At 44.7% G+C, this 27,478-nt stretch overlaps 1 protein-coding gene across 5 annotated transcripts in view; it reads right to left on the reverse strand.

Moving 5' to 3' along the window:
• Positions 1–27,478, reverse strand: part of ANKRD27 (ankyrin repeat domain 27) — a 72,257-nt gene that overhangs the window by 41,869 nt on the left and 2,910 nt on the right. For 4 of the 5 annotated variants that reach the window (XM_049863859.1, XM_049863860.1, XM_049863862.1 and 1 more), the window contains 11 exons: positions 18,895–19,026; positions 10,321–10,431; positions 7,631–7,787; positions 6,633–6,787; positions 6,103–6,162; positions 5,966–6,019; positions 5,803–5,868; positions 5,640–5,716; positions 4,865–4,986; positions 2,726–2,804; positions 2,083–2,215 (listed from right to left, as the gene is read on the reverse strand). In XM_049863859.1, the coding sequence (XP_049719816.1) occupies positions 2,083–2,215; positions 2,726–2,804; positions 4,865–4,986; positions 5,640–5,716; positions 5,803–5,868; positions 5,966–6,019; positions 6,103–6,162; positions 6,633–6,787; positions 7,631–7,787; positions 10,321–10,431; positions 18,895–18,996 (1,116 nt within the window). In that variant the 5' untranslated portion in view covers positions 18,997–19,026. Of the gene's footprint in view, positions 1–2,082; positions 2,216–2,725; positions 2,805–4,864; positions 4,987–5,639; positions 5,717–5,802; positions 5,869–5,965; positions 6,020–6,102; positions 6,163–6,632; positions 6,788–7,630; positions 7,788–10,320; positions 10,432–18,894; positions 19,027–19,194; positions 19,506–27,478 lie in introns of all 5 variants that reach the window. The other variant, XM_049863861.1, reaches the window with a different exon arrangement.

Raw genomic sequence — 27,478 nt, forward strand, 5'->3', positions numbered from 1 at the left:
ATATGCAGAACTTATCCCAACGCCTAGCAGGTCCAACCACCCCCAGACAAGATCCCTTGTCCACCCAAACCAGAAAACCTTCCTTGGGTATATCCATACAGGATTCAACAGAGAACCAAAAGCCAAGAGACACCGTGGGTGCGGGGACATTGGAAGAGCAAGTCAGAGGCTCAAGTATCACTGCACACTTCAAAATGGTGCTTTCAAATATCACATGTGATGCTCACAGCCACCTACCAAGGTGTGAAATATGCAGGATTATCCCCTGTGTGGACAAAAAAATGGACAGAGGTTTAAGAGAAATAAACAGACTTGCCCAGGGTCCAACAGCAGACTGGACACAAACCAACAACCACACAAGGAGGGCCACAGCCCAAAACCTCCCCCGCCAAGTCCCACATGGAATGTTCTCTGAAGTAAAGGTAACTGTGAAAAGCTGACTGATACTTCTCAGCCCCCTCCTCATAATCTGGCCAAAGATCCTCAAGTCTCAGCCTTCCTGCCTTAGTGCCACAGAAAGTAAGAAGGCAGAACAGCCCCTTTCTGGGGGCTGCAAGGGGAGGAGAGCACCTTCAAGAGGTGGTCACCTCCAGGTGACAAGGGCGGCCCTATCCCCATCAGGGAGCATCAGGCCAGATTTCTCTGCTGGGTGATGGAGGAGGAGGCGGGTGCCTTCTCAGACCAGCGGCGACGGGGGTGGAAAGGAACCAGAAGGGCAGGGTGCCCCATCTCAGGAAACCTGAATGTCAGCACAGATGAGTAAACACTGCTCCAGACACCATGAGAGTGCCACAAGGTCCTAAAACCTCACAGAAGACAACTCAAACTAAGCAATGTTACTCCTCAACTATGGGGGTGACGGCAATTCGGATTTTGTACACGTGTGTGTGTTCCAGAATTTTAGAGAGTTCCCCTAAATATAGAAACAAAACAAGGCTGAAGGAAATAATGTTTCAGAAAAGCCACAGCCAGCCCCATCTGAGATGGATAAGACAGCCTTTAATTCCACCTGTACATTAGCAGAGGTCAAATCGGACCCCGGACAAGAGCAGAAACGAATTCTTTGTCAAGCACCAGGAGGCTGTCAGGCTACACGCCCAGCAAGTGTGGCATGATCTCAGGTGGCACATTCAGGTTAAAAATAAAACTGTATATGCACAGAAAAAAGACATACAGCAAAATACTAATAAAAGTTATTTCTAGCTAATGAATTAGAGGGATTTCTGTCATCTTCCCATAATTTTATTTATATTTATAAGCAAACCTTAGCCTTCTTATTTAGAAAAAGACAAAGCTATTCTCTTGGGGGGAAAACAGCATACAATTCGATATACAATATAATCTCAATTATGAAAAACACACATAGGAATAAGACTGGAAAACACATTGAGATGTTAACAAGGAATAAATTCAGGGAAACAGCTTTTTTACCATAATGTACCTGTCTGGACAGGCCTACATTCTTTTCCAGATGTTTCAAACTTATCATTTACCTTGGGAGATTCTGAAATCAGCAGAAAATTAGGATCAGATAAATGTTCAATCCTCGATTTGTAATACAGAAATCTCTTAATCTAATTGACTTCAATTTTGTGATTTCTGTGCATTCTGTCACATTTTACTGGCTGTTCTGTAGTGAAGGGGGCCAGCAATACAATCTTGATTCAAGAGTTTTCCAGTGCACACAGAAACAGAACCACCTCTCCGAGCTAAAGCTCTCCAACTAACCAGGAAAACAGTACTAGGACCACTGAGTCCCAAAACTGCATCCATTAACAATCTCATTTCTTGCCTATCATGATCAAGGAGTTCAAATTCACCATTTCTGGCTCCTTTTCTAAGAAACCACCTTCTACCCATGTCCTTTCAAAGATGACGGGGATTAATGAGGCAGGATAGAGACACTGTGGATCCCAATGACAACCCACCTACTTTTACAATCAATTGGGTACTTACTGTTCAGTTTCCTGGGGTTCAAAAATCATACCCCCTGAACAGTTAGGGCCCCATTCTTGAGAAACCATTCACAAACCCCTCTACCCACACATCAGCTCCAGAATCCTTTCAGGAGTTAGAACTTACGGGTGGTTTAACGGAGAGGTTTCCCTGCCGAATATATTCGATTGCAGCCTCAATTGAGGTCAGGCAGTATCCCAACTCATCCTTTGCTGAGCTGCTAAACCTGAAGTTTTTGATATAGCTCAAATTTGCCATCCTGACAAAAGAAAGGGAAAACATTTTATTGTTGTATACCCAATTAACACTTCTGCAAAAACAATGCTATCAGCTTGGTTGACTGATCAAATACCTAAAGTAAGTTGAGCTGAGCTCTGGGAAACCATGGCTGTTACCCCCTTGATCTCTATTTATACTGTGTGCAATTAGGAAAATAAGTAAAACTACTTGTTATTTTTCTAGAATGGCCTAATTTTCAGAAAGCTGATCATTGTAAAATTGGCTGTGGGGTCCTGTGGGAGGAGGATGGGCTTTGGGGTCAGACAGAACTGACGTCAGCTTCCTACTCGGCCACTGGCTAGCTGTGTAGGCCTTGGTTTCCCCACATGTGAGAAGTGACAGCCTCCCCACTGCAGGGTGAAGGAAGAGCAGGCATAGCACCAGGCTCACAGGAAGTGCTCAATTAAAGACAGCTCTGCCCAGAGTCACCCTAAAGACTACCAGGGTACAGTGCTGCCACCTTGTACATGTGTCTTATCAAGAACATTACCAGTTAGGAATCTCTGTTTTCACAAGCAAATATAACAGGACGGACAGCAGATCATCAGCACACATGGTCTCCAAGTTAACTGCAAGGGGAAAAACGTAGTCAAAGGCCATCGTGAGGCACAAATGACGCAACAGGCGTATCAGCTCCCCATCACCAACCAACCCACAAACCACAGCGCAGTAAGATTCCACAGGAGAGAGAAATGCGGCTGCATACTGTCCTGTGTGTGTCCTGCCTGCATGTCACACTCCAGGGGGAAAGGAATGCCTAGCATTTTCAGAACATGCACAAAAGGAGGTATCTCCAGGCAGACCACCCCCTTTCCACCCTCTGGAGAGGCAAAGAGCCCAGGGAAGTCAACGGCAGTGGCACGAAGTGAAGATGTGCCCAGGGCCTTCACCAAAAAGCCTCTTTCTTCTGGAGACCATATCCACTTTACATAGTGTGGAGTCTAATGCCCAGGCGTAGCTTCATTTTATTATCTTTGTTTTGAAATTCTGTTTAAGTAATTCATTCACGTTTAAAATTTCCGATGGTAAAAAGAGCAAACTGTGAATGTCTTCTTTCCCCTACTATTGCTGTTGCTTCCTGTGGACCCTTCCACAGATAATCTATGCCCACACCATCATGTATATGCATACACAGCACGCCCATCACCATAAATATGGATGCACAGCATATGCACCACCATATATATGGATACATAGGGCATACACCACCATATGTATGGATACACAGCATATGCATTGCCATATATATGGATGCATAGCGCACACACCACCACATATATGGATACACAGCATATGCACCACCACATACATGGATAAAAAAAAACACATAGTACTTATACCACCATATATGTGGATATATAGTGCATATGTCACCATATATATACATATCACTTATACCACCATATATACGGATATATAGTGCAAGTACCACCATATATGTAGATACACAGTACATGTACCACCATATAAATGGACACAGCATACACACCACCATATATATGAATATATAAGGCACACACCACCATATATATGGATACATAGTGCTTACACGCCACCATATATATGGATACTTAGCGCACATGCCACCATATATATGGATACATAGCGCATGCACTACCATATATATGGATACTTATATGTACCACCATACATATGGATACATATTTACCACCATATACATGGATACAATAGTGCATGTACCACCATATAAATGAACACATAGCATATGCACCACCATATATATGGATAACATAGGGCACACGCCACCACATATATGGATAAATAGCGCTTACACCACCACATATATGGATACGTGGCACACGCGCCACCATATATATGGATACATAGCACAAGCACCACCATATATACGGATACATAGTGTATGCACCACCATATACATGGATACATAGCACATGTACCACCATATATACAGATACATAGTGCATGCACCACCATATATACGGATACATAGTGCACGCACCACCATATATACAGATACATAGAGCACGCACCACCATATACATGGATACATAGCACATGTACCACCATATATATGGATACATAGTGCATATACCACCATATATACGGACACACAGCACAGGTGCCACCATATACATGGATATACAGCGCACGCACCACCATATATATGGATACATAGCTCACGCGCCACCACATATATGGATACATAGCCCTTCCCCTCTTTTTGAGGCTGTCAGAAGTGTACCATATACACTCGTTTATTTCACTTAACATTATCTAAAAAATCATCCCCTATCTACACACACAGCTCTATCTCCTCACTCCTTTTTTCTTGTTTCGTTACTTTTCATAATGGAACACTTCCAACAACAGATAGGCAATTAGGGAGAAGAGTGTAACGAACGGTTGAACCACGTACACATCACCAGCCTGCTTCTCTGCCACCCTTTTCTGGCCCTAATCATGACCTTCCCACCCATGACCAGACACCGTACTCATCACAACAGACTCGGGTGTGCTCATAAAGGAAGGCACTGGCTGAGCATTGGCCCCATCAGAATCACCCTTGCAGGCACCCCTGCTCCTTGACAGGCTTTTTTTCAGCTGGTGGACACATCAACCCCTGGCCAGCCCTTCCCGCAACACACACCTCTCTGGCTCGGAGACTGAGTAATTAGCTGGACTGCCTTTCGCAAACAAACCAACTTCTGTTGTGGGGACGTGCATCTGTTCAGCTGGGCCAGCTCTCTCTTTGCACGAGGTATGTTGAAGCTGTAAAATAATTTGGGAAGTGACAGCTTAAGACCACAGTGTCAGGGCCCGTCTTCCTTGATCTAATAACATATCTCGAGTTATAAATTTCTTACAACAAACCACAAGGAATGAAAAGAGAAGCACAGAAGTCATCTGACTCAAGTCAGGAGCAAAACATAACACGCTAACACAACCCCGTTTGGGTTGCCAGGTAATAGACCTACACCAGAAATTTGGAAAAAAAAAAGACTCCTCAGCCCCAGAGGGAAACAAGCCCAAAGGAAAAAAAAAAAAAAAAGTTTAAATCAAAACATCTCAGACAGTTTTGTACCCTAGCGAAACTGAAATCAACCCAAAAGTCGGTGCTGGTATGGCTGGGTTCCCTACCACAGGCAGGTGAAGAGCATGTCTGCATGCAGGACCCACCTGGGCAAGTTACGTGCCCACCTGGCAAGGAGCTGGACATAACCCTATCCTTTTTAGCTCCCAGTCAGCTGGCAGGAGGGCACATGGTTGAAGATACAGACTGGTCATCTATCAACTTCAGCCTTTTACTTTAGGTGACAAATAACTGCGATGCTCCACAGTTCTAACAGGGTCAAATCATGCTGCCACCGTTACCAAGAAGTCCCGCTCGGGGGATGCCGAACGGCTGGAGCGCAGGCCCTTACCTGAACTCAGGTTTCACACCAATATCTTTCTGCTGAAGATCTTGAAGGCTTCTTGTGATTTTGTTAAAGGCAGCATCCTAACAATAGATTTTAACAAAGCTTCAAATTTCTTACAAAGCACAAAATGAGGCTTCGATCCCCAGGGAGAATGTCTAGAACTCACCTCACTTGCCTCCATGGTCCCCACATATTTAAAGATCAGATCATAAATATCGTGATGGACGTACATCTGTGAAACAACGGACCCAATTCAGGGTGTGTGTCGGACAGGCAGGGGATCCCCCAGCTGCTGCCACCTTCTGCTCCCTTGCTGCCTGGCCTCTTACCTCCACTGCCTGCTTCATCAGGTTCATCTGGGCTTCCTGCTTGGCAAGCATTTTCTAGGACAAGAAAAGGACGTTAACGAGCTTGGATCTGCACTTGGGCAGACTGTAATGCTGTTTTAAACGTCTTGCCTACTTACTAGGTGAGAGTCCCTCAGAAGCTGCTGAAGGCATTTGGTGTAGAGAGCGTTCACTGAGTCCTGTGCAACACAGACCAGAAAGAGGCAGGTCACTCTCACAACCAGAGGCCACAGTGCAAAGATCAGAATACATAACACATCCTGGGGTGAGGAGAACAGCTCACAAAATGTAGCTCCCAGATGGCAAGCTTTAAGCACTAATGCAAGTTTATCAGATCAATTAACTTTTTTATTTGACAAATCAAGGAGTTTTGTCAGTTTTGAAGGTAATATGCACGGGGAGTAGGAAATAATTTCCCTTGGGGTTAACACAGGTGACTGTGGTAGTCATCTTTATATTCTCCGTAATTTTCACGTTTTCTATAGCAGTTTTTATTACTTTTATAATTAGAAGGAAACATATAAACAAAACTTCCAACAATGGAAACAGCAGCCAAAAAAGTTTCAGAGTAAACTGAGAGGACTCTTGGTGCCCAGGTTGGCCTGGGACAGGGTCCGTAAGCCTGGCAGAGCAAGACACAGCTACTGACTATGTGGTGTCGGAGGCTCTTTCTTTCACACTCTCTGAAGGTTCGATGGAAAGAGGCGATATTCCTGTCAAATCTCTCTGAGTGTCTTCCCAAAAAGTCCCTCACATCTTCAATGGTTTTCAGAGAAAAAGGGTCTGGGGATGTTGAAGGCTCTTCTGAAAAAGAGACAGAGGGTCAGGATGGATGAAGACTCCACTGTTTACTGATGGAGAAAGTGCCACATTCTTTGCCACAACCTACCAACACCAGGTGCTCCCACAGTGTCTGGGGCCCCATCTTCTAGCACAGGAGGCAGGGGTGGGGGGAATGTCCTTATTTCAAGATACTAACAGGAACATTCCAGTCGCAGGACAGGGTGGGGTCTAGAGAGCCTGGTCCTCTTGAGGCCCTTTCCTGGGACAAAGCTGGGACTATCTGGGATTGTGGGTGTGACATATGAGGTTCAAGTGAAGAACCCCTGTTCCCTGGAAATAAGGCTTACCAAGAGCCTCAGAGTACATTTGGCACATCAAGTGTTATCTCAACTTCCTGGGGTGATTGAAGAGTTTTTAGTCATTAAAAATAATGAGAACTCAAATAGATACAACAGTGGCACTGGGTAGGTAATAATGCTATAAAGAGTAAGCCCTAATGCTGAGACCCAGAGGCAAAGCCAGGGCTACAGCCATGCATAATTACAGGGTCTACCACAGGTACATGAAGTGAATGACACCCCCTGGAATTGTGCAGTATCCAACCTGGGCAATCATACACAGCAGCCTGATCCACATCTCCTTAACTCAAGATAACTTTCTGTTTAAGTTCTAGGGAAAATAATTATAAACAGTTTTGCAGATTTTTAGTGGGCTCGAGAATATTTTATGGTATAACTATAGTTGTGATATGAGTTGGAACCAACTCAACAGCACCTAACAACAACATGTTTGTAACAGCTACATCAGGAAGTTCAACAAACACATTTCTCTGAATCAGGAAAAAGGGTTTTCCCCCCAGAATACCTGAACTCTCTCTCTTTTCCAAAGGATGAGCTATACACAGTATGCTGAAGCTCTCTTCTTTTTCATTGTAGAAGGTTTCTTCAAAGAGAATGGGCACTGACAGAAGGTAGGCAAAACCAGTTCCTAGTTTAATTCTGTTTCCTTCTATAAAGACATCCTGGAACAAGAAAGCCATCAGAGCGCCATCAGCTTCCTCAGCCCAATCCCCGCTATGGCACCTCACCAGACCCTCTCCTGCCTTCGTTCCGCTTTGGTTTGCTGGGGCACAAAACTCTTCTGTTTTGCTCTTTTTGACACCAAAGTGTCATCTTCTTTCCTCTTTGTTCACCCTGTAGCTATGGTTATAGGGTTCCCTTAACCTTTTTAAATGATGTAGCAAAACGGCAAAAAGCTGTTCCTTGGAGTAGAACAAACCCTGTACCTTTTGGGAAAAGGAAAAAGTAAGAAGGCTCTCCTATTTAAACAAGATAAAAATGGTCTGTGCTCTAAAGTGGACAGGACTAAAGAATGTGCCCTACAGCCCCCTCCCTGGCTCATCAAGACATGACCACTTCAGGCCCATTCTGGCCATAGTTAGGGTGCCCAAGGCAGATCAGCCATGTGAGCCAGATTCCTCTACTCCCTTTTTAGCTCTGGGTACTCAAAAGAGAGTAAATAACAAGTGGCTGAGAGCTATGGTGAATAGAAAACAGCCTCGTGCCTGAGGAGTCACGGGGCTGCTGAGCCCGAGCCCAAGCTCTGGTAACCCTGCCTCCTGGCCCTCCTCTTCATCCCCACCACAGTACCCATGAGCCTTCACCTACCAAGTCCGAGGGGCCAGAGAGCAGCCTCTGCTTTGGTACGGACTCGCTCCCCTGACTGTGGTGAGGAAGGAACAGAGCCAGCACTGACTGGAATGAAACTTCCCCCTCTCAGAACCTACCAGCTTCCACTTAGAGAAAATGCATGCCCCTCCCACCTTGGTGAGTGGCATCTGGGGTCTTAAAGGCTAGCATGTGGCCATCTAAGATGCATCAATTGGTCCTAACCTACCTGGGGCAAAGGAGAATGAAGAACACCAAAGACATAAGGAAAATACCAGTCCAAGAGATAGAAAGGGCCACATAAACCAGAGGCTTCATCAGCCTGAAACCAGAAAAACTAGATGGTGCCCAGCTACCACCAATGACCACCCTGACAGGAAATACAACAGATAGTCCCTGATGGAGCAGGAGAAAAGTGGGGTGCAGAACTCAAATTCTAGTAAAAAGACCAGACTTGATGGTCTGACTAAGACTGGAGGGACCCCAGAAGACATGGCCCCCCAACTCTCTGTTAGCCCAGAACTAAAGCCATTCCCGAAGTCAACTTTTCAGACAAAGATTAGGGTGGACTATAAGACATAAAATGATACTCATGAAAAGCGTGCTTCTTAGTTCAAGTAGATACAGGACACTGAACGGGCAGCTCCTGTCCAGAGGCAAAATGAGAAGGCAGAGACAGGAGCTGGTTGAACAGACACAGGAAACACAGGCAGAGAGAAGTGTGCTGTCACATTGCAGGGGTAGCAACTAGGGTCACCTAACAATGTATGTGCAAGTTTTTATATGAGAAACGGACTTGAAGTATAAACTTTCACTTAAACCACAATAATAAAAACATAAGAAAACGTATGCCCCAAAGGTAACATAACAGTAATGAGACAACAGACAGCACATGCCTCCTGACGTGATGCCCCGAGAAAGATACAACACCCTTCTGGGGCACTCCTACCAAAAACACGGGACTGCAATCCAATCACGAAGGAACATCAGACAAACCCACACCCAGGGACAGCCTACAAAACGCCAGTGTTTGAAAGACAGAAATACCGAGGAGCCGTCCCCGATTAAAGGAAGCTAAAAAATTAACAACCAAATACATGGGATGATCCTGGATCTGAAAAGAAAAAAAACAAAAAACACTTTCTTTTGCTATAACAATCAGCAAAATTTGTATAAGGACTGTACGGTGTATGCTACTACCCTATCAATATTAAATTTCCTGAATATGGTCAGTGCACTGTGGTTATATAAGAGAAGGCTTGCTTTTAGGAAATACACACTGAATTATTTAGGGATAAAGAGACACGGTATCTGCAACTTGCTCTCAAAAGATTCAGAAAAAATCATAATAGTATGTGTATGTATAGAAAGAGTAATAAAACAAATGTGGCAAAAATGTTGACAGTTGGCCCATCTCAGGAAAGGGCACACAGGTGCTCTTTGTATTTTACTGCAACTTTCTGTCGGTCTGAAATTATTTAAAATGAAGGTTTTAAAAACCAAAAATTCACCCCTGATGTCCAATTTGTGACCAAGAAACCAACCAGCTTTCCAGGGCACTGGGATAAAATAGCTTCCTGTGACGTGGACATCACTGGGGAGGAGGCATTTAAGGGACTCACGGGCAGAAACCCCATCCTGAGGGAGGAGTACCCGGCCCCTCCTCAGCCTCCAAGGCAGCAGCCGGCCCGGCTCGCTATTACCCTCTCCTCTTTCCTCACAGGCTTCACCACAAATCAGGGGTCCCTCCAGCCCTGTTGCAAGGCATGCCATGTGCATCAAAAGCCATCACGTAATGTAGGTAGGAAAGGAAGGGAGCAGGATTCTCTTCCCTCCCTTCCACACACTGAGTGAGTGACCCTGGTTAACCCAAGAAGAAATGGTTACCTTTCCATTTAAGGTCTCAAAATGCTCCTCCACTGGTATCAACACGTAGGACTCAAACTGACAAGTAGCCTGGACGCTGCTCGACAGACTTCCTTTGCAGGGTACTAAGACCTGGAAGAAAGTAATCATGATGAATACTACAGAGACGAGTCACTTACAACTTCAGCAGAACAGGGTGTATCCAAAGACACTCCAGCTGGAACTGCGCTGGGGACCTGCTGGCAGAGAGAACGCCTGGGGTCACTTGCCAAAATGGCAGCAGTTGCCTGCCAGCTGAGTCAGTTTGTTGTGATGGGAGCAGGTGTCCCTCCACCCCCCATGGCAGATGGAGGGCGGCGCAGCTCCTGTTCCACCTTCAGGCATGGAGATGGGCGGGCTCACCCCTCACTCACTGGGTCCGTCCCCACACCTAACCCACGTGCTCCACTCTATTCTCAACAGTCCAGTTACAGGCACCAACAGGCTCAGGAATGATTCCAAAGAGGGGACAGTTTGCAATGTACAGGAAAGTAAACTAAAAAGTCACACATAATCCCACCACCCAAAAGATACACACTTGACACTGAAGACCATTTCCTTCTGATTGTTTTTTGTTTTGTTTTGTTTTCGAACCTAGCTGTGATCATAGTTTTGTAAGGATGCTATTAAGGACTGAATTATGCCCCCCAAAAACATGTGTTGTAAACTCTAACCTCTACGCCTGTGCTTTTAATCCCATTTGAGGATGGGTTACCTTTGTTATTTTAATAACAGGATTTAATGCAGATTTTAATGCAGGATCACTATAGGGCATGCCTTGAGTCAATCTCTTTTGAGATATGAGAGATTAAACAAACAAGCGAGAAGCTGAGAGGGGGGAAGAGAGATGCCAGGCCACATGACATCACCCAGCAGCAGAAATTAAAAGAGACAAGGACCTTTCTTCAGAGCTGACAGCGAGAAAGCCCTCCCCTAGAGCTGGGCACCGTAAAGTCAGACTTCTAGCCTCCTAAACTGTGAGAAAATAAATTTGTTTGTCAAAGCCACCCACTTGTGGTATTTCTGTTAGAGCAGCACTAGATAACTAAGACAGATGCCATAAGGCCACAGAAACATGATTTCCTAACGCAGGCTGCCACCTATACCAGAAATGTCTCAGATGCCAGGCTCTCTCTGGGGTAGGTTCAATCTAAAACATGCAGCACTGAATTCTGGGCACATTGCAGCATTACACCAATCCAGCATCAGTGAGGCCAGCTTCCCAGCACATGCAGCAATAGGATGGAGCTCAGCTCTCAATGTTGCTCTCTGTCCTGATCACCGCCTGTGGATCTGTGCTTGGCTCAGAGTCATATTTTAGGAGGAATCTCTCAGACTCAAGTGTACCTAAAAGGAAGATGACCAAGGCGGTGAAACCTTACAGAGCCCTGTCCTAACGAAGCCCCGCACAGAGCTCAAGAGAGTCTTCTCTGCTGGCTTCATACTTTACAGCTGTGTTCCTGGACCTGGGCTGCCCCTCACAGCTCCACTCTCTGCCAGTGCAGAGTGGGGCCAGGGAGAGTACCTGCCATACAGGACTGTCGGGAGGATGATGTCATGAGGACGATGTGGATCGGGAGATGCACTCAGCCCAGTGCATGGCGCACAGCCTGCCACGAGATGAGATGCAGCTCTTATCACTACGAGAGGTGGTCCTTTTCCTACTGGCCCCACCGAGCTCCTGAAGCAGCCCACAAGTCAAGTCCCTGGGGTTTAACTGGTGGTCCTCAGAGAGGTGAGAGCTATCAGTGGAGGAGGAATAAAAGCCAGCAGCTCTCTGTCCTTGCTGTGTTCATGCTGACGCTGCACGACCACAGGTTAGGACAGCAAGAGCTAATTCCAGCCAACAGCAGGGAAATGACTAAACCACTCCTCAGGCCCCTTTCCAACCTAAGAATGAATGATTCAGAGGGTAAGACCAAAAATTAAGTTCCGGGAATCAATAAAACTCCCCTTTTAGATGCTATTCTAACTGCTTGAAATGAGCATTGTCTGAGGTTTAAATGTGTGAGTGGGTTAACATCCAAACTCTAGACTGTATTACATCAGGCTTTTGGCTGCAGTGGGAAGGAAACATCTTAAGAGCAAGAAATGGTCCTACTTTTCTCCAAAGCCAACATCTCTGCTCTCCTTGTGTGGATTTTGCAGCTCTAACATAAAACTTTTCAAACATGTAGAAAGGTGGAAAATACAATGAATATCCATATAAACACACAACTGAGAGCTAACAACGGTTAACAGTGTGCCAAATTCTTGCATTCTTTAAATAGAAGAAGAGAGGCTCATTTAGCAATTCCATCTTAAACAGGCTTATGTAATACTGAGCAAGAGCTGCCATTTCTTAGGCATTACGGTATGCTGAGTACCATGTCAAGCAGTTTTACGAAGATATCACCTGAGCCCATCAACAGATGAATGGGTAAACAAAATGTGGTGTAGACATACATACAATGGAATATTATTCAGCAATTTAAAGAAATGAGTTCTCAAAACATCTCACAACATGGATGAATCTGAAGGACATTATGCTGAGCAAAGTGTGGTTACAAAAAGATAAATATTGTATGTTCTCACTTTTATGAAAACACATGAATAGGTAAACATATAGAAATGACCTAATGTTTATTTGTGGGTGGGGAAGGGGGAGTATTCCCTAGGTAGTCCCTTTTAATTTACAGAAATGGGAAAGGTGGCTCCAAAGGTGGGTAAAGTTTGCACAGTATGACCAATATAATTCATGTCAATAAGCTATACACAGAGAAAGGGGATGAAGGGGCAAATGCTAGGATGTGTATAGTTTTGCAACAATAACAACAACCAAAAAAGAGGAGAAGAGCTACAGACGCTGATACTAATTACATAATTACATAACTACATAACTAATACATAACTAATCACCTCATGGGATTCGTTCTCTTGTGGGACAATCCAGACAACTGGCCTAACACAGTTCTTTAAGTTTATGTTCTACCTCCTAGTATGGTAAGTAGTATCTGGGTCTTAAAAGCTTATGATCGGCCATCTAAGATATAACTACTGGTCTTTCTTCGTCCGGAACAAAAGAGAAAGAATGAAACCCAAGAATCAGAGAAGGACCTGGACTACAGGACTCATCTCCATGAACCACTGCCTCCTCCACCCCGATACCAGAAGAACTACATGGTGCCCAGCTACCACTACTGAACATTCTGATTGATCAAGAACACGATAGATGAATCCTGATAAAAAAGGGAGAAAAATATGGAACAAAACTTCAAATTCTTAAAAGAATTCAGACTTACTGGATCTACTGAGGGTGGAGGAATTCCCAAGAGGCTCTTCAAACATTGAATTGAAACCACCCCCCTGAAGTTGCCTTTAAAGTAAGTAACACTTTAGCCCCAAAAGTAAAGATTGTCACCTTTGAGTACTCTGTTTCTTTAAATATTTATCATCTATGTAAGACCAAAGGTCAACAGCTATTTTAAAGCATAGATGAGAAGACTGGGCAGCAGGGAGATTAAACAAATGGAGGTAAAATAACTGGAAAAGAAATAAGGAGAATGTTGATACGTGATGAATGTAACCAACGTCATGCTGATCATTATGTCTAAAAACAGTGAAATGGGAGCAGGTTTTGCTGTGTGTATTTTCAACAAAAATAAAATCAAATATTAAAAAAATATATATATACACATCACCTCAGTAAATGCCTACGCAGTTTCTGTACTATCCCCATTTTACAACACGCCAATTCCTCGCAGGAGAAAAGGGGGGCGCTTGCAGATGGAAGAACACAACCCTGACCATGAAGTGAGCTAGCCCCTCCTTAAAAAGATCAAAACTGAGTCAGATCAAGTGTCTAGATTTAACTGTCAATTTCTGGAAATACAGAGAACAGAGGAACACGTTAGACACCATGACACGACTACAATTGGCAAAAGCCAGAATGTAGGAAATCCTACAGGATAAACAATATGGTTTCTTCTAAAAATAAATGGAAAGAAAAGGAGAAGGGGGAAAGCGAGCTATAATAAAAACAGACTTAAGACCATGGTGGTGGTGCAGTGGTTAAAGAGCTCGGCTGCTAACCAAAAGGTTGGCAGTTCGAATCTACCAGCTGCTCCTTGGAAACCCTAAGGGGCAGTTCTACTCTGTCCTATGCGGTCGTTATGAGTCAGAATTGACTTGATGGCAACGAGTTTTTTTTTTTAATATACATGTCAAAAATGATCAAGTGTTAACACTAAATGTATGCAGTTTTGTGTACTTCATTGTAGCTCAATAAAGTTAGAAGATAAAATGGGATTTAAAGACGTATCAACTGAATATAATGTGTGGATCTCATTTGGCTCGGGGAGTCACAAACCAACTGTAAAACAAACAAACAAAAAATTATGAGATAATTGGGGAAATTGGAACAGTGACTAGATACTTCACAATTATTAAAGAATAATTAAGAAATTATTTTTCTAGCTACAACGATGGCATTGTAGTTACTTTTTTTAAAAGGCCCTTACCTTTTTAGATTAAATTCCTAATTATAGATGAAATGATATGACTGTCTTATGATTTTGGATGTGCTTCAAAATAATCCAGTGGCTAAGGGCGGAGGGCAGAAAGAGGTAGAGATGAAACACTGGCTGGCCACTGAGTGTGATTACTGAAGCTCGGTGATAGATGCATGGCAGTTCATTATATTACCCTTTCTACTTTCCTATGCGTTTCAAATTTTCCGTAATAAAAAATTAAAATAAAGAAAAGAGAGATCCTTGGGTATAATTCTCAAAGTGAGAAACAACCTCACAGCTTACAGGTGGCTTCGAGGCACAATGGGCACAGCAAGAGAGAAGGTCCTAAAGACCTCCCAAGCAACAGTCTCAGCAACAGGCATGGGGACACAATGGAACAGAGCTAAACCAGTCCTAAACCAGCTGCTGTTGAGTCTATCCTTACTCGTGGCGACCCCATGTGTGTCAGAGTAGAACTGTGTTCCATAGGGTTTTCAATGGCTGATTTCTTGGAAGTACATCACCAGGCTTTTCTTTCAAGGTGCCCCTGAATAGATTCAAAGCGTCAACCTTTTGGCTAACGCCCAAGTGCTTAACAGTTGATGCACTGGTCTCATTCCAATTATACAGGTGAAGGAGTCACACAAGTCCCATACACGGAAGGGCCTTCGTCTGGCCCCAGTGGGACCACGAACTTCTGAGGCACTTCAGGGAATTCCACCCCAACTGTAATTATATTCTATTTACTTGTTTACCTACGCGTTCTCCAACTTCCCAACATGAATAAAAATTCCAGGAGGCGCAGGCACCTGACTGGCTGCCGTTCCATCCACTGTACCCCCATTGCTAGGCACACTGTCTGACACACAGTGGATGCCTGACCAATGTGTGTTGAGTGACTAGAGGTCTCTGGTTTCAGGGACCTCCCCCACACACACAGTTTTCAGGCAGACATGAAAACAGCTTCCAGCTCCTCCCACTCCGAGCGAGGCGCCCTGCTGCCCAGAGGACTGCATTGCAGACAGAAGCCAGAGGCTGGGTCCCTATACCTCATCCATCCCCAGCAGAGCCCTGCTGAGACAGTGATGAGGAAGCTAGCCTCAGAGGACATGGGCGGAGTGGCCAAGCTGCCCACAGGAGGTGCGATCAGCCACCTCAAAGGCTCTCCTAAAAGAGAACTTCAGACTCTTTCTGGCAGGGATGGCACAGAGTGTTAACAGCCCATGCGGAGTGCACGAGGTTTACAGTTACCACACAGACCAGAAGCTGGGGGCCCGCTCATTTCAAAGCTTAATAATAAAACTTTTTTTCCAGTACCTCTACAAAGAACTGTTTGAAAAAAGAAAGTGACCACATACTCAGGGTAGCCTCCTGACCCCTCCCCAGGATGGGTTAGGACCCCACAGGAGCCCACGCCGACTTCCGCCCTAGCACTCACGCTTGTGTCTTACGAACAGCCTGTTCCTGGAATTCCGCGACAGCATGCTGTGTGCCCTGGGAACCAAGCACAGTGTCTGGTGCATAGCAGATGCTCAATGTTTGTTGAATGAATCTGCGGTAAGTAAATCCTGAGAACTGCAATATGGACCTCAGTTCCCTCGCCTGGACCATATGGGTACTTTACTTGAAAGTTCATTGGAAATTGGAAGGCATGCTGTTGTACATGGTGATTAGGTTCCCACGTTAGCCTACAAAAGCCCACTTAACCAATAACTAAAGGACGTCAATAAAAGGACCAAACTCAACCTCCTTTTTTTTTTTCCTGTAGACAAATGGACCCAGCCCATAGTCCACCAGGGAGACCAGGAGGACTTTCTCCTGCAGCCAAGATAAGCCCCAGGGATGCAGGCCTGCTCACCCCACCCTGAAGAAGCCATAGGTACACGATGAGCAAGATGGTTAGAAGGGGTGACTACTGGTGTGGGGTGTCACAAGAACTCTGTGACTGGAGTCGGGGAGCACGAGTAGAAGGAGCCTCCATTGCCCAGGCAGCAGGCAGGTGATGCAGGAAGGAGCGGTAGGCAGGGTGGGAGGGGCCATCACACACGCTGCTGCTGCAGGTCACACAAGGATGAGGCAGCCCATCCTCATCCTCGAGCTTGGCCACGGCGAGAAGTCTGAGGGGCTCTTAACCCTGGGGGTACACATTTTTAGAAAGTGATGACTCCACCTTGTTTAAGAGCCCAATAAAGGACTCTGGTCCCCAGGGAAGATTCAAGGGTGGCCAAGCTTGGCCTGATGAGGACACGTGGATCCTCCAGAGGCAACAAAATGGATGGCTGCTCTTCTAGAGGCAATAAGAATATTCTGTTTTTTCATTTGACCAACCAACATGGAGGGAGCACTAATACAGACTGGACCAGGATGAGCCAGTGGCCTGGCTCACAGCCCTTCCGCCATCACAAGGCCAACGGGGACAAGAGCTAGCCTTCAGCACCTTCCCACCGCTGAATTCTTCCGAGAAGATGGTTCGGCATGGTCTGACTGAACAAGGCACAGGAAGGCCAGAAATTCAGTGCCACAAACGTGGGCCGCCCAAAGCCATTCCTCTTGGACCCGGAAATCTCAGGAGGGCTGGAGCAAGGGCCTGTGGTGCTGCTGGGAACTCGGGGTGTCACATTTTAAAAAGACTCTCTCATTTTTGAGTGCCAGAAAGGAAGGTGACCACAGTGGCAAAGGTCTTGTACAAAATTCTCCTTTTGCTAAAGTAAGCCCCGGTGGGATTCCATTGCAGCAGGTTAAAAAGCACCACACAGTGGTGAACAAGACAGACAGGATCCCCCAGAGCTTGGTGAAAAATAACAGTATTCCAATGTGACATTTTTAAGAACAAAGGTAAAATTACATGTTATAATACGCTCTTAAGAGTCCCTGAGTGGTGCAGTTAACGTGCTTGCCTGCTAACCTAATGGCTGAAGGTTTAAGCCCACCCAGAGGTGCCTTGGAAGAAAGGCCTGGTAACCTAATTCCAAAAAGCTGAAAACCCCATGGAGCACAGTTCTACTCTGACACACACAGTCACCATGAGTTAGAATCGACTGGGCAGCAACTAGAAATATGCTCTTATCTAGACAGTGTTTTTAAAAAATATCCTAACACAAAGACAGGAAGGAAATATTCCCCAAATTAGGTCAGGCCCTCCCTGTTACATGACTGCTTTGCATCCTGTACCTTTTCTTTGTGACACTTATCACAGCTGTAATTAACACACATTTGCCCAGGTGTGTGGCCATCTCCCCCATTAGGACTTCAGCTCCAGCACCTAACACAGTGTCTTGCACATTTAATAACTAGCTGTGAAACAAACGGATGGCAACGAATACCTTTGGTGAGGTTTAGGAGATTTTTATTTTCTCCTTTGGAAACAGCTATCCAAATCCAGGCCATCGAGTCAATTCCAACTCACAGCGATCCTACAGGACAGAGCAGAACTGCCCCATCGGGCTTTCAGGGCTGTAATCTTTACGGAAGCAGACTGCTACGTCTTTCTCCAGCAGAGCGGCTGGTGGATTCGAACCACCAGCCTTCCAGTTAGTAGCCAGGCCCTTTAACCACTGTTCCCCTAGCACTTCTCTGGAAACAGCTATAGTTTCTATTTGACGTCTATACGTATATATGTATGTATGCACATATAGACGTATAGATAGGTAGGTGAACACAGAGAAAATAAACTTTTTAATGACCTCTAGAGTCCAAAGGGAAAAAAAAAACTGGTAAAAACATGAATCACAAAACCAATCATTAAAGCCAGAAGAGACTTCGAGAAATCAGGCCTCTGCTGGTAGAGGGATGGACTGGGTGAGGTATAAGTTAGCTCCAGCTTTCCAGACAGGCAGGGGCTGAGAGCTCAGAGAAGGGACTGAACCCTGAGCCAGTGCGGTCCCAGGAGGCTTCCTGGAGGAAGCAGCTCAAAGCGACCCCTCTGTGCTCATTTATATTCCAAGCAGGCAGGTTTGTAACTGACTTCCTCTAACCTGTATTTCAATCTACGTTATTTGTGGCATCATCAGCGCTGCTTGGCCTGTGCCCAACGGAGAAGGACAACCATCGGGATGGATGCACTTACAATCCCATGGGCTTTCGCCACCTTGTTGCACAAGTCGGGATGCCACTTCTGAAGAGCCAGATAGAACGGGTTTTTCAGGAGATCTTCATCATACAGAGCCATATGGACTTCAGAGGGTCCAAAGTGGGCTTCCTGGGATGAGGGAGACAAAAGCAATAAATGACCAGATTTACAGAACACAGAAAAGTCTTATCTGGCAATTCTAAAAAGCATTCCTTAAAAAACAAAAATATTCCTAACATGTATGCTTCTACCCTACAGACTTAAACACTCCATCAGGAAATATCAGATATAACCCACCTATTCCAAGGTAAGCTGTTGATTGGTTAAACGTATACATAAATGTTCAGAAAATCCTGTTAAACTCCAAGGCACTGTAGAAGTATAAATGGCTATTTTCAGAACAGCAGACATAACCAAAATTACGACATTTTAAAGATGATACTCACATATTTTAATGAAATAATTTAACCATACAGAGTAATAATGCAAATACCTACCACCCAGGATTACCAAATCTTCATGTTTTGCCTCTTTTTGCCCCAGATTTTCTTTAAAGAAATAAAATACAGTACAACCTGTGAAATCTGGAACCTGTGTGACGTGGAAACCTGTCAGAGAAAGGAAACAATATTTTCCACTAAAAGGAGCTACAGGAAGGTGGTAAGACTGCACCCTGTCAAAGGTGGAAAACTTGCAAGACCTGGAAAAACAAGGCAGTCCTACCAAGTTCTGGTTCTCTGTATATCACAGAAGACTGGAATCCCCACTCCCCACCTCTACCCCGTTCCCTGCCCTAATCTCATTCTCTCCTTCCCTTTAAGAGGCAACTATCACCCTGAAGTTGGTATATATCCCTCCCCGCTTCTATTCTTTTAATACTTAGGCATTCACATAAACAACGTCTTGTTTTGTAGGCTTTAAAATTTACATACATGGTGCCGTGCTATTAACTAATCCTGAACACATCTTTTTCACTCAACATCGTTTTCAAGTTCTAGCCATGTTGGTCCACACAGTTTTCATTCACTCACTAATTTCTGCTGCACAGTATTCCTTTAAGCGTATATGCCACAGTTTATTTACCAAATATCCAGTATTTAAGTTGTTTTGACCTTTGCAGTATTCCAAACAATGCTGCAGTGAACACCTTCATACGTGGCTTCTGGAGCACATACACAGGAGTGCCCCTGGGAGAGGCGCCACAGGGGTGTGGGCACCTGCAAATTCACCCGATGCTGACACCGCTGGACCGCTGTCTGCACCCATGCAGAGTGTCTGGGCATTCCCACTCCTTGTGTCACATCCTAACCAATACCTCCTGGTGTTACCACACTATTTACTTTCTGCCAGTCTGAGTGTAAAACAGTATCTTGCTATCTTTAGTTTTTCTCTCCCTAAGGAAGCTGAACACCTTTTCCTACACCACATTCTGTTAATTACGTTATCATTACCTCTTCCTCTTTTTTCTATTGGGTTACTGGCCTCTTCCTTATGATTTTATGGTTCTTTACAGGCCTGGACACTAATCTATGCTACAAGTATCTTCTCCCAATCTGTGACTTGTCTTTTGAGTTTTCCCAATGGGTCTTTAAAGAAATAGAAGTTGTTTTTATTACTATTCTAATGTAGTAGAATTTGCCTCTTTGCCTTTTTGGATCTTAAGAAATCTGTGGTAGGTATGTCTCCCAACCTGTACCTTCCCCTTTCCAAAACGGCCTAACCACGCCTTCTATCAGAAACTTGTTGCCATCGAGTCGATTGTGACTCACAGCAACCCTACAGGACAGAGTAGAGCTGCCCCACAGTGCTTCCAAGGAATGGCTGGTGGATTCAAACTGCCAACCTTCTGGTTAACAGCCAAGCTCTTAACCACTATGTCACCAGGGCTCCAAGGTGGAGTCTATTTCCCCACCCCCTGAATCTGAGCCAGCCCTGGGACCTACTTTGACCCACATGGTCTCTGAACACTGACCTCCTGAGCGTCAGCTCAAGAGGCCTTGGAGATTCTCAGTCTCTTGGAACCCTGAGGCGATCGTGCTGTGATGAAGCCCATGTGATAAAAGACTATGGGCCCAGGTGGTCAGCTGAACGCAGCGGTATGAGCAAGCCTAGGGGAGACCAGAAGAACCACCAACCAACGGACACAACAGTGGGAAACAATAAACTGTGGTTTTTTATTACACAGCAAAGGCTGCCTGAAACAACCTCTTTTCCAACTCCAAAGTCATAAGGATAGCCCCCTATCTTTTTTGCTAAGAATCTTAAAGTTTTGCATTTCATTTTTAGGTCTTCAATCCATCTGGATTTTATTTTTGTATGTGTTATAAACCAGGGGGCCTAATTTTGTTTTTCCATATGGTAAGCCAATTGTCCCATCATTTTTTAGTCTTTGACACCAGTTAATAATGATACCCTTGTTATACCCCAAGTTTCCATATGTTTGGCCTGTTTCTAGGCTCTACTGTCTATACCAACATTGTCTAAAAGAAATATAATTTACTATTAGAAAGTTACTAAATAATTTCACATCCTTTGCATTGTTGTTCTAAGTCTTCAAACTCTGGTGTGTGCTTTATATTTACAGCACTTCTCAATTCATACCAACTGCATTTCAACTGTTTAAAGGCTATACTTAGCTAGTGGCTACTGCACTGGACAGCCCCAGGCTAGGCCACATTATTTTCCATCATTACAGTTTTATAATAAGCCTTGGTATCTGTAATAGATTGAATTATGTCCCCCCAAAAATGTGTGTATCAACTTGGCTAGGCCATGATTCCCAATATTCTGTGGTTGTCCTCCATTTTGTGATTGTAATTTTATGTCAAGAGGATTAAGGTGGGATTATAACACCACCCTTACTCAGGTCACCTCCCTGATCCAATGCAACGGGCGTTTCCCTGGGGTGTGGCCTGCACCACCTTTTCTCTCTCAAGAGATAAAACGAAAGGGAAGCAAAGCAGAGAGTTGGAGACCTCCTACCACCAAAAAAGCAGTACCAGAAGCAGAGCGCGTCCTCAAGGGGTCGCTGCACCTGAGAAGCTCCTCGACCAGGGAAGATTGAGGATAAGGACCTTCCTCCAGAGCCGACAGAGAGAGAAAGCCTTCCCCTGGAGCTGAGGCCCTGAATTTGAACTTGTAACCTACTAGACTGTGAGAAAATTAATTTTTCTTTGTTAAAGCCATCCACTTGTATTTCTGTTATGGCAGCACTAGATGATCAAGAAAGTATCTCACAGAGAAAGGCCTCCCCTGCTGTTCTCCAAAACTTTCTGGTTCTTCCTAGTTCTTTAGTGTATAACATTAATTAGAATTAGCTTGTCAATTCCACGAAAAATCCTGTTGGGTTAAATTTATGGACTGGAAAGTCAACATCTTTATAACAATGAACATTATCATCCATGAGCATGGCATATCTCTCCGTGCATGTCTTTTTTATGTCCTCCAATTAAATTTTCTCCAGAAAGACCATATACAACTTTTATTAAGACTTATTATTTACATATTCTACACAGAATTTATTGCTGTTATAAATGGATTTTTTTTATACATAAATTAATTATTGTAGGCAAGGTTTAAAAGGCAAAAGCTAAGTGGGCTTACATTATAGTCATAGTGTACAGATAAGAAACAGCATGGAACACACCCAAAATCACCATCAGATCTGTGACTTATGAAGCCAGTTTGCCCCGATGTGATTTATGACTGACAGGTCTGTGAACAGCTGATGGAAGACTATATGTCAATGTTTTAACTCATTTTAGGGAACAAGCTGGGGTTTTTTTGTTATCTTTTTTTATGGTTTAGGTGAAACTTCACAGCTCAATTTCTCACACAAAAATTTATATATTTATTGTCTTGTGACATTAGTTGCAATCCCCACAATGTGATAGCACACTCCCCCTCTCCATCTTGGGCTCCCTGTGTCCATTCAAACAGTTCCAGTCCCTTCCTCCCTTCTCATCCTGCCTCTGGACAGGTGCCACCTGCTTGGTCTCATGTATCTGATTGAACTAAGAAGCACATTCCTCACGTGTAATATTTTTTATTTTATAGTCCTGTTTACTCTTTGTCTGAAGAGTGAGCTTCAGGGATGGTTTCGGTTCTGGGTTAACAGAGCATCCCGGGGCCATAGCTTCAGGAGTTTCTCCAGTCTCTGTCAGACTATTAAGTCTGTTTTTTTTATGTGATTTTGAGTTCTGCTCCACACTTTCTCCCACTCCATCCAGGACTCTCTGTTTTGCTCTCTGTCAGGGCAGTCACTGGTGGGCAGCCAGGCACCATCTACCTCTTCTGGTGTCAGGTTGGTGGAGTTTCTGGTTTATGTGGTCCTTTAGTCTCCTGGGTTAATATCTTCGGTTTTCTTCATTCTCCTTTACTCCAAGATGGTTAGGATCAATTGATGTATCTTAGATGGCCGCTCACAAGCTTTTAAGACCCCAGATGCCACTCACCAAAGTGCGATGCAGGACATTTTCTTAATAAAGTTTGTTATGCCAATTGGCCTAGATGTTTCCCGAAACCATGGTCTCCAGGGCTAGCCCCAGCTACTCTATCCCTCAAAGTGTTTGGATGTGTTCAGGCAACTTCTTAGCTTTGGGGGAACACGCAGTTTTAAGGATTCTGCGATGCAGTAATGACAGACGAACTAAGGCCATTAATATAAACAGGTGCTTGGGATGTTTAAAGAACATTCTACAGCTGATCCATAATTGCTCCTGGCCTGCTCCCCTTACCACACATCAGTCTGGTTTTACCAAGCTATCAAGGAATCTGTAAAATGAGCACAGAAAAGAGATCAGAGTTCTAGCCATGTCATTCCTCCATCTTGGTCTACGCAACAGGGAATTTTAATACCTGCCCTTGCAGGATTTCCACGAGGATCACGTACATGCCACCTTCACTATTTTTGCCAGACTGCATACCAATGGGAGTCCTGGTGGCATAGTGGTTAAGAGCTTGGCTGCTGACTGAAAGGTCAGAAGTTCAAATCCACCGGCTGCTCCTTGGAAACCCTGTGGGGCAGTTCTACTCTGTTCTGTAGGGTTGCTATGGCAATGGGTTTGCTTTTGGTTTTTGGTTTCCACACCAATGCACCATCACTTACTGCTAGGCCACATGGCACGTTTGTGAGAATGAGAAAAAGGCACTCCTTCTCCCCAGTGGATGCGGCTCTGTGCCAGGGTACATGGCATGGTAAGCAGCTCATAGGATGGCGATCGGCACCAGTTTACCACTCCCTCTGGCCAGGCATCCTGTGTAATGAATAACCTGCACCTTTGTACACAGTTGGCCCTATTGTTAATGTTTGACATTTTCCCTTAAATGCCTATTCCCTTCTAAAACCTATTTTATAAACCTGTTGCCATCAAGTCCATTCGGACTCATAAAGAAACCTTGTTACTACTTTAAACCGAAAGTAGTATCACTTACCATAAAGATGGTCTCAAAATTTTAAATGATAAAAAAAAACTGACTGTTTTAAAACCTTGCTAGATACTACTGTCTGCCAAAGGTTCTGAGCCTGAGGCCTCTTCTCCTCATTAAAAAGAGAAAGTTAGCAAATACTAAACAGCACCACGTGAAACTTCTCCTTGATACAGATAAATGAAATATGAACGAAAAACTGGATTACTTTCTCACTGTGTAACAATGTTCCATAATGTCTCCTTGGGAAGACACCAGAAGAGTATGAGTAAGTGTATTCTAAATTCTATGCCCTTATGGCTCGTGATGAAAACAGCCACCTTTGGAAGCATCCTTGTCCCAGGTAGTGTGATAACTATGTATCCTCCTCCCCTTTTAATGTTCATAGTAACTACAGGTAAACAGGTATCATCAGCCCCAGGTGGGAGATGAAGAAACTGAGAGTCAGAGAGGTTAAGTGGCTGACTCAAAATTAGATAGAAGTCACAATTTATTCTAAAACTCATCCCTTTAACCACTATACCCATCATGTAGAACAAAAATGCATGAAAAGGAGGTTATTCCATGAACCACAGATGGAAAAGTTGCTGTGACAGATAGCCACACAGGCCCCACACCGAACTCGCTAGGTCCAACCAGAGAGCTGTCTTGGCTGCAGGCCCTACTGAAAGAGGCCCTCTGCTCCCTACAAATCCTCTTAGGGAGAAGGGCGTTGCATGAAAATGGATGCAGATAATCCCGTCCTAGGTCCCAGGGATAGCTCTGCAACAACCCAGGTATTTGAATTGCTGAATTCAATTATTGCTGGTGCCCAGGTAATCTCTTTATGAGTCCCCGCCAGAGCAACTGGGTAATGTAATTTTCCTGGGACAGAGTCACAAGAAAACAAAATTCTTCTTGGTTCCTAACACAGCTGACTATACACGGCAGGCAGCAAAGGTAAAGATAAAACCCACATGAGAGACAGAATGTGATACAGTCAGATTAAAGCCCGGAAGGAACACTCCTTCTGCTCCTCAGACAAGATGTTGGCAGAGCACCAACACGCCACCCTCAAGGTGGAAGTGACAGGGTAGCTTCGATGGAGGAACTAATGACCTAGCTGGGAGACAAGGAATGTGTACCAAACAAGTAAAAAACAAGCCCAAAACAGCCAAGGTCGGTTGAGGTAAGAAACAGGTGGAAAAGGGGCAGCAGGGAAGAGGGGGTGGGGCACCCCTGACAGGCATGACTCAAAACCAAACCCATGGCCCTCGAGGTGATTCCTACTCATAGTCACCCTACAGGATAGAGCAGAACTGCCCCATAGGGTTTCCAAGGCTGTAAATCTTTATGGAAGCAGACTGCCGTATCTTTCTCCTGAGGAGCGGCTGGTGGGTTCAAACCACCAACCTTTCAGTTAGCAGCCAAGTGCTTTAACCACTGCGCCACCAGGGCCCCTACAGGGACGAGAGCAAGGGCTAAAGCTCAGGAGGCAGGAACAGGCTCCATGTGGACAGAGTGAACCTTTTCCCACTAAGTGAGAAGATGAGTCCAGGGAAGTAATAAGATCCCAAGCAGAGAAGGGCAGAGGGGCGGGCAGCAAGGTTTGGTAAGACCCCTGAATGCCGCATCAAAACATTCAGGTCAAACGCACCAAGTCATCTGCTTTCTCTTGAACATCAGTCCCCTTGGTCGCCAACGACTGAACCCTGTCCAGGAGCAAGGGTTCAAAGAGTTTGGTCAATCTCTGTTCTCAATCTTTCTGCCCCAGTTTAAAAATACAGAGAAATTCTATTCAATTTAGTGCTTAATACCAGGGCTGAACTCTTATACAGGGAGTATCTGCTTTAAGCGTGATATCCTGTCAAGTTTATGTGCCCAGAATGAGCTTTATGTTTTAAAAATGACACACAAAGCAAACGGACTGTTCCGTGAAAAACTGGAACCATGAATGAACCCTCTAAAATCTTCTTAAAAAACAATAATAATTAGTCCACCCCTGCCTGAGTTCAAATGATGGGATAATTTACAGAAAATCTAGCCAGAGTACCCCAGACCCCTGCACATGCATTATGTGAAGTCACTCTACAAACAGGAGAGCCATGGGACTCCTCAGACCAGTACTGGGCATTTCAGGAGGCAGTGTGCACACTGGTGGTTTTGTGGTCGTCAACTGTCCTACCGGCCGGATGAGCCTCTGTAGTCAGGAACCACCTGGTGACTATATGCAACGGCAGGAGCCCAGTGCAGCGAAGTCTGCACCTCCCAGAGATGGCACTCCCTGCCAAAATCTCACCTGCTGTGGCCTCTTCTGCCCTTCTGGGGCCCTGACCAATGATAAACTAGGTAGTTTTCCAACTGATGAGCAATGTTCTCCAGTTGGTTTAATGTGTGATTCAGAAAGAAAAGGCAAAAGAAGAAAACTTCCTATTTATCTGTTTAATATCAAATGGGAGCAAGTTGACGACTGTCTTAGTTATCTAGTGCTGCTGTAACAAATACAAGTGTGTGGCTTTAACAAATAGCAAGTTATTTTCTCACAGTTTGCCCATTGCCGTTGAGTCAATTCCAACTCATAATGACCATAAAGGAGAGAGTCAAACTGCCCCACAGGGTAGCGGCTGGGAGACTGGAACTGCTGACTTTCTGGTTAGCAGCCAAATGCTTAAACCACTCTACCACCAGGGCTCCCACCAGGGCTTTAGAGGCTAGAAATCCAAATTCAGAAGGGAAGGCTCTCCTGCTGTCAGCTCCGGGGGAAAATCCTTGCCTCAGCTTCTCTAACACCAGCATTCCCAGGTTCTCTGGCAATCTCCTTGTAGCATCTCTTTCCCTGTTTGTGCTCATTTGCCTTTGTGCCAAACCCACTCTTTATAGGTCTCAAAAGCGATTAGGTTTAAGACATACCCTCAAGAGCGATTAGGTTTAAGACACACCCTATACCGATATGGCCTTATTAACAAAGAAAACTTTATTCCCAAATAGGATTACATCCACAAGTATAGAGGTAAGGACTCCAACACATATTTTGGGGGGTCGCAACCAAATCCATAACAACAATGTAACATATGGTATTACAGTCACTTGAGTCCTCCTTGCCTGTACGGTCTGTCAGACCTTTCTCAAAGCGCCTCCCTGACACGGAGCCCTGCACCTGGCTCACTGTAGGCAT

The sequence above is a fragment of the Elephas maximus genome, chromosome 21, assembly GCF_024166365.1.
Source record: "Elephas maximus indicus isolate mEleMax1 chromosome 21, mEleMax1 primary haplotype, whole genome shotgun sequence".
Classification (NCBI taxonomy): Eukaryota; Metazoa; Chordata; class Mammalia; order Proboscidea; family Elephantidae; genus Elephas; species Elephas maximus.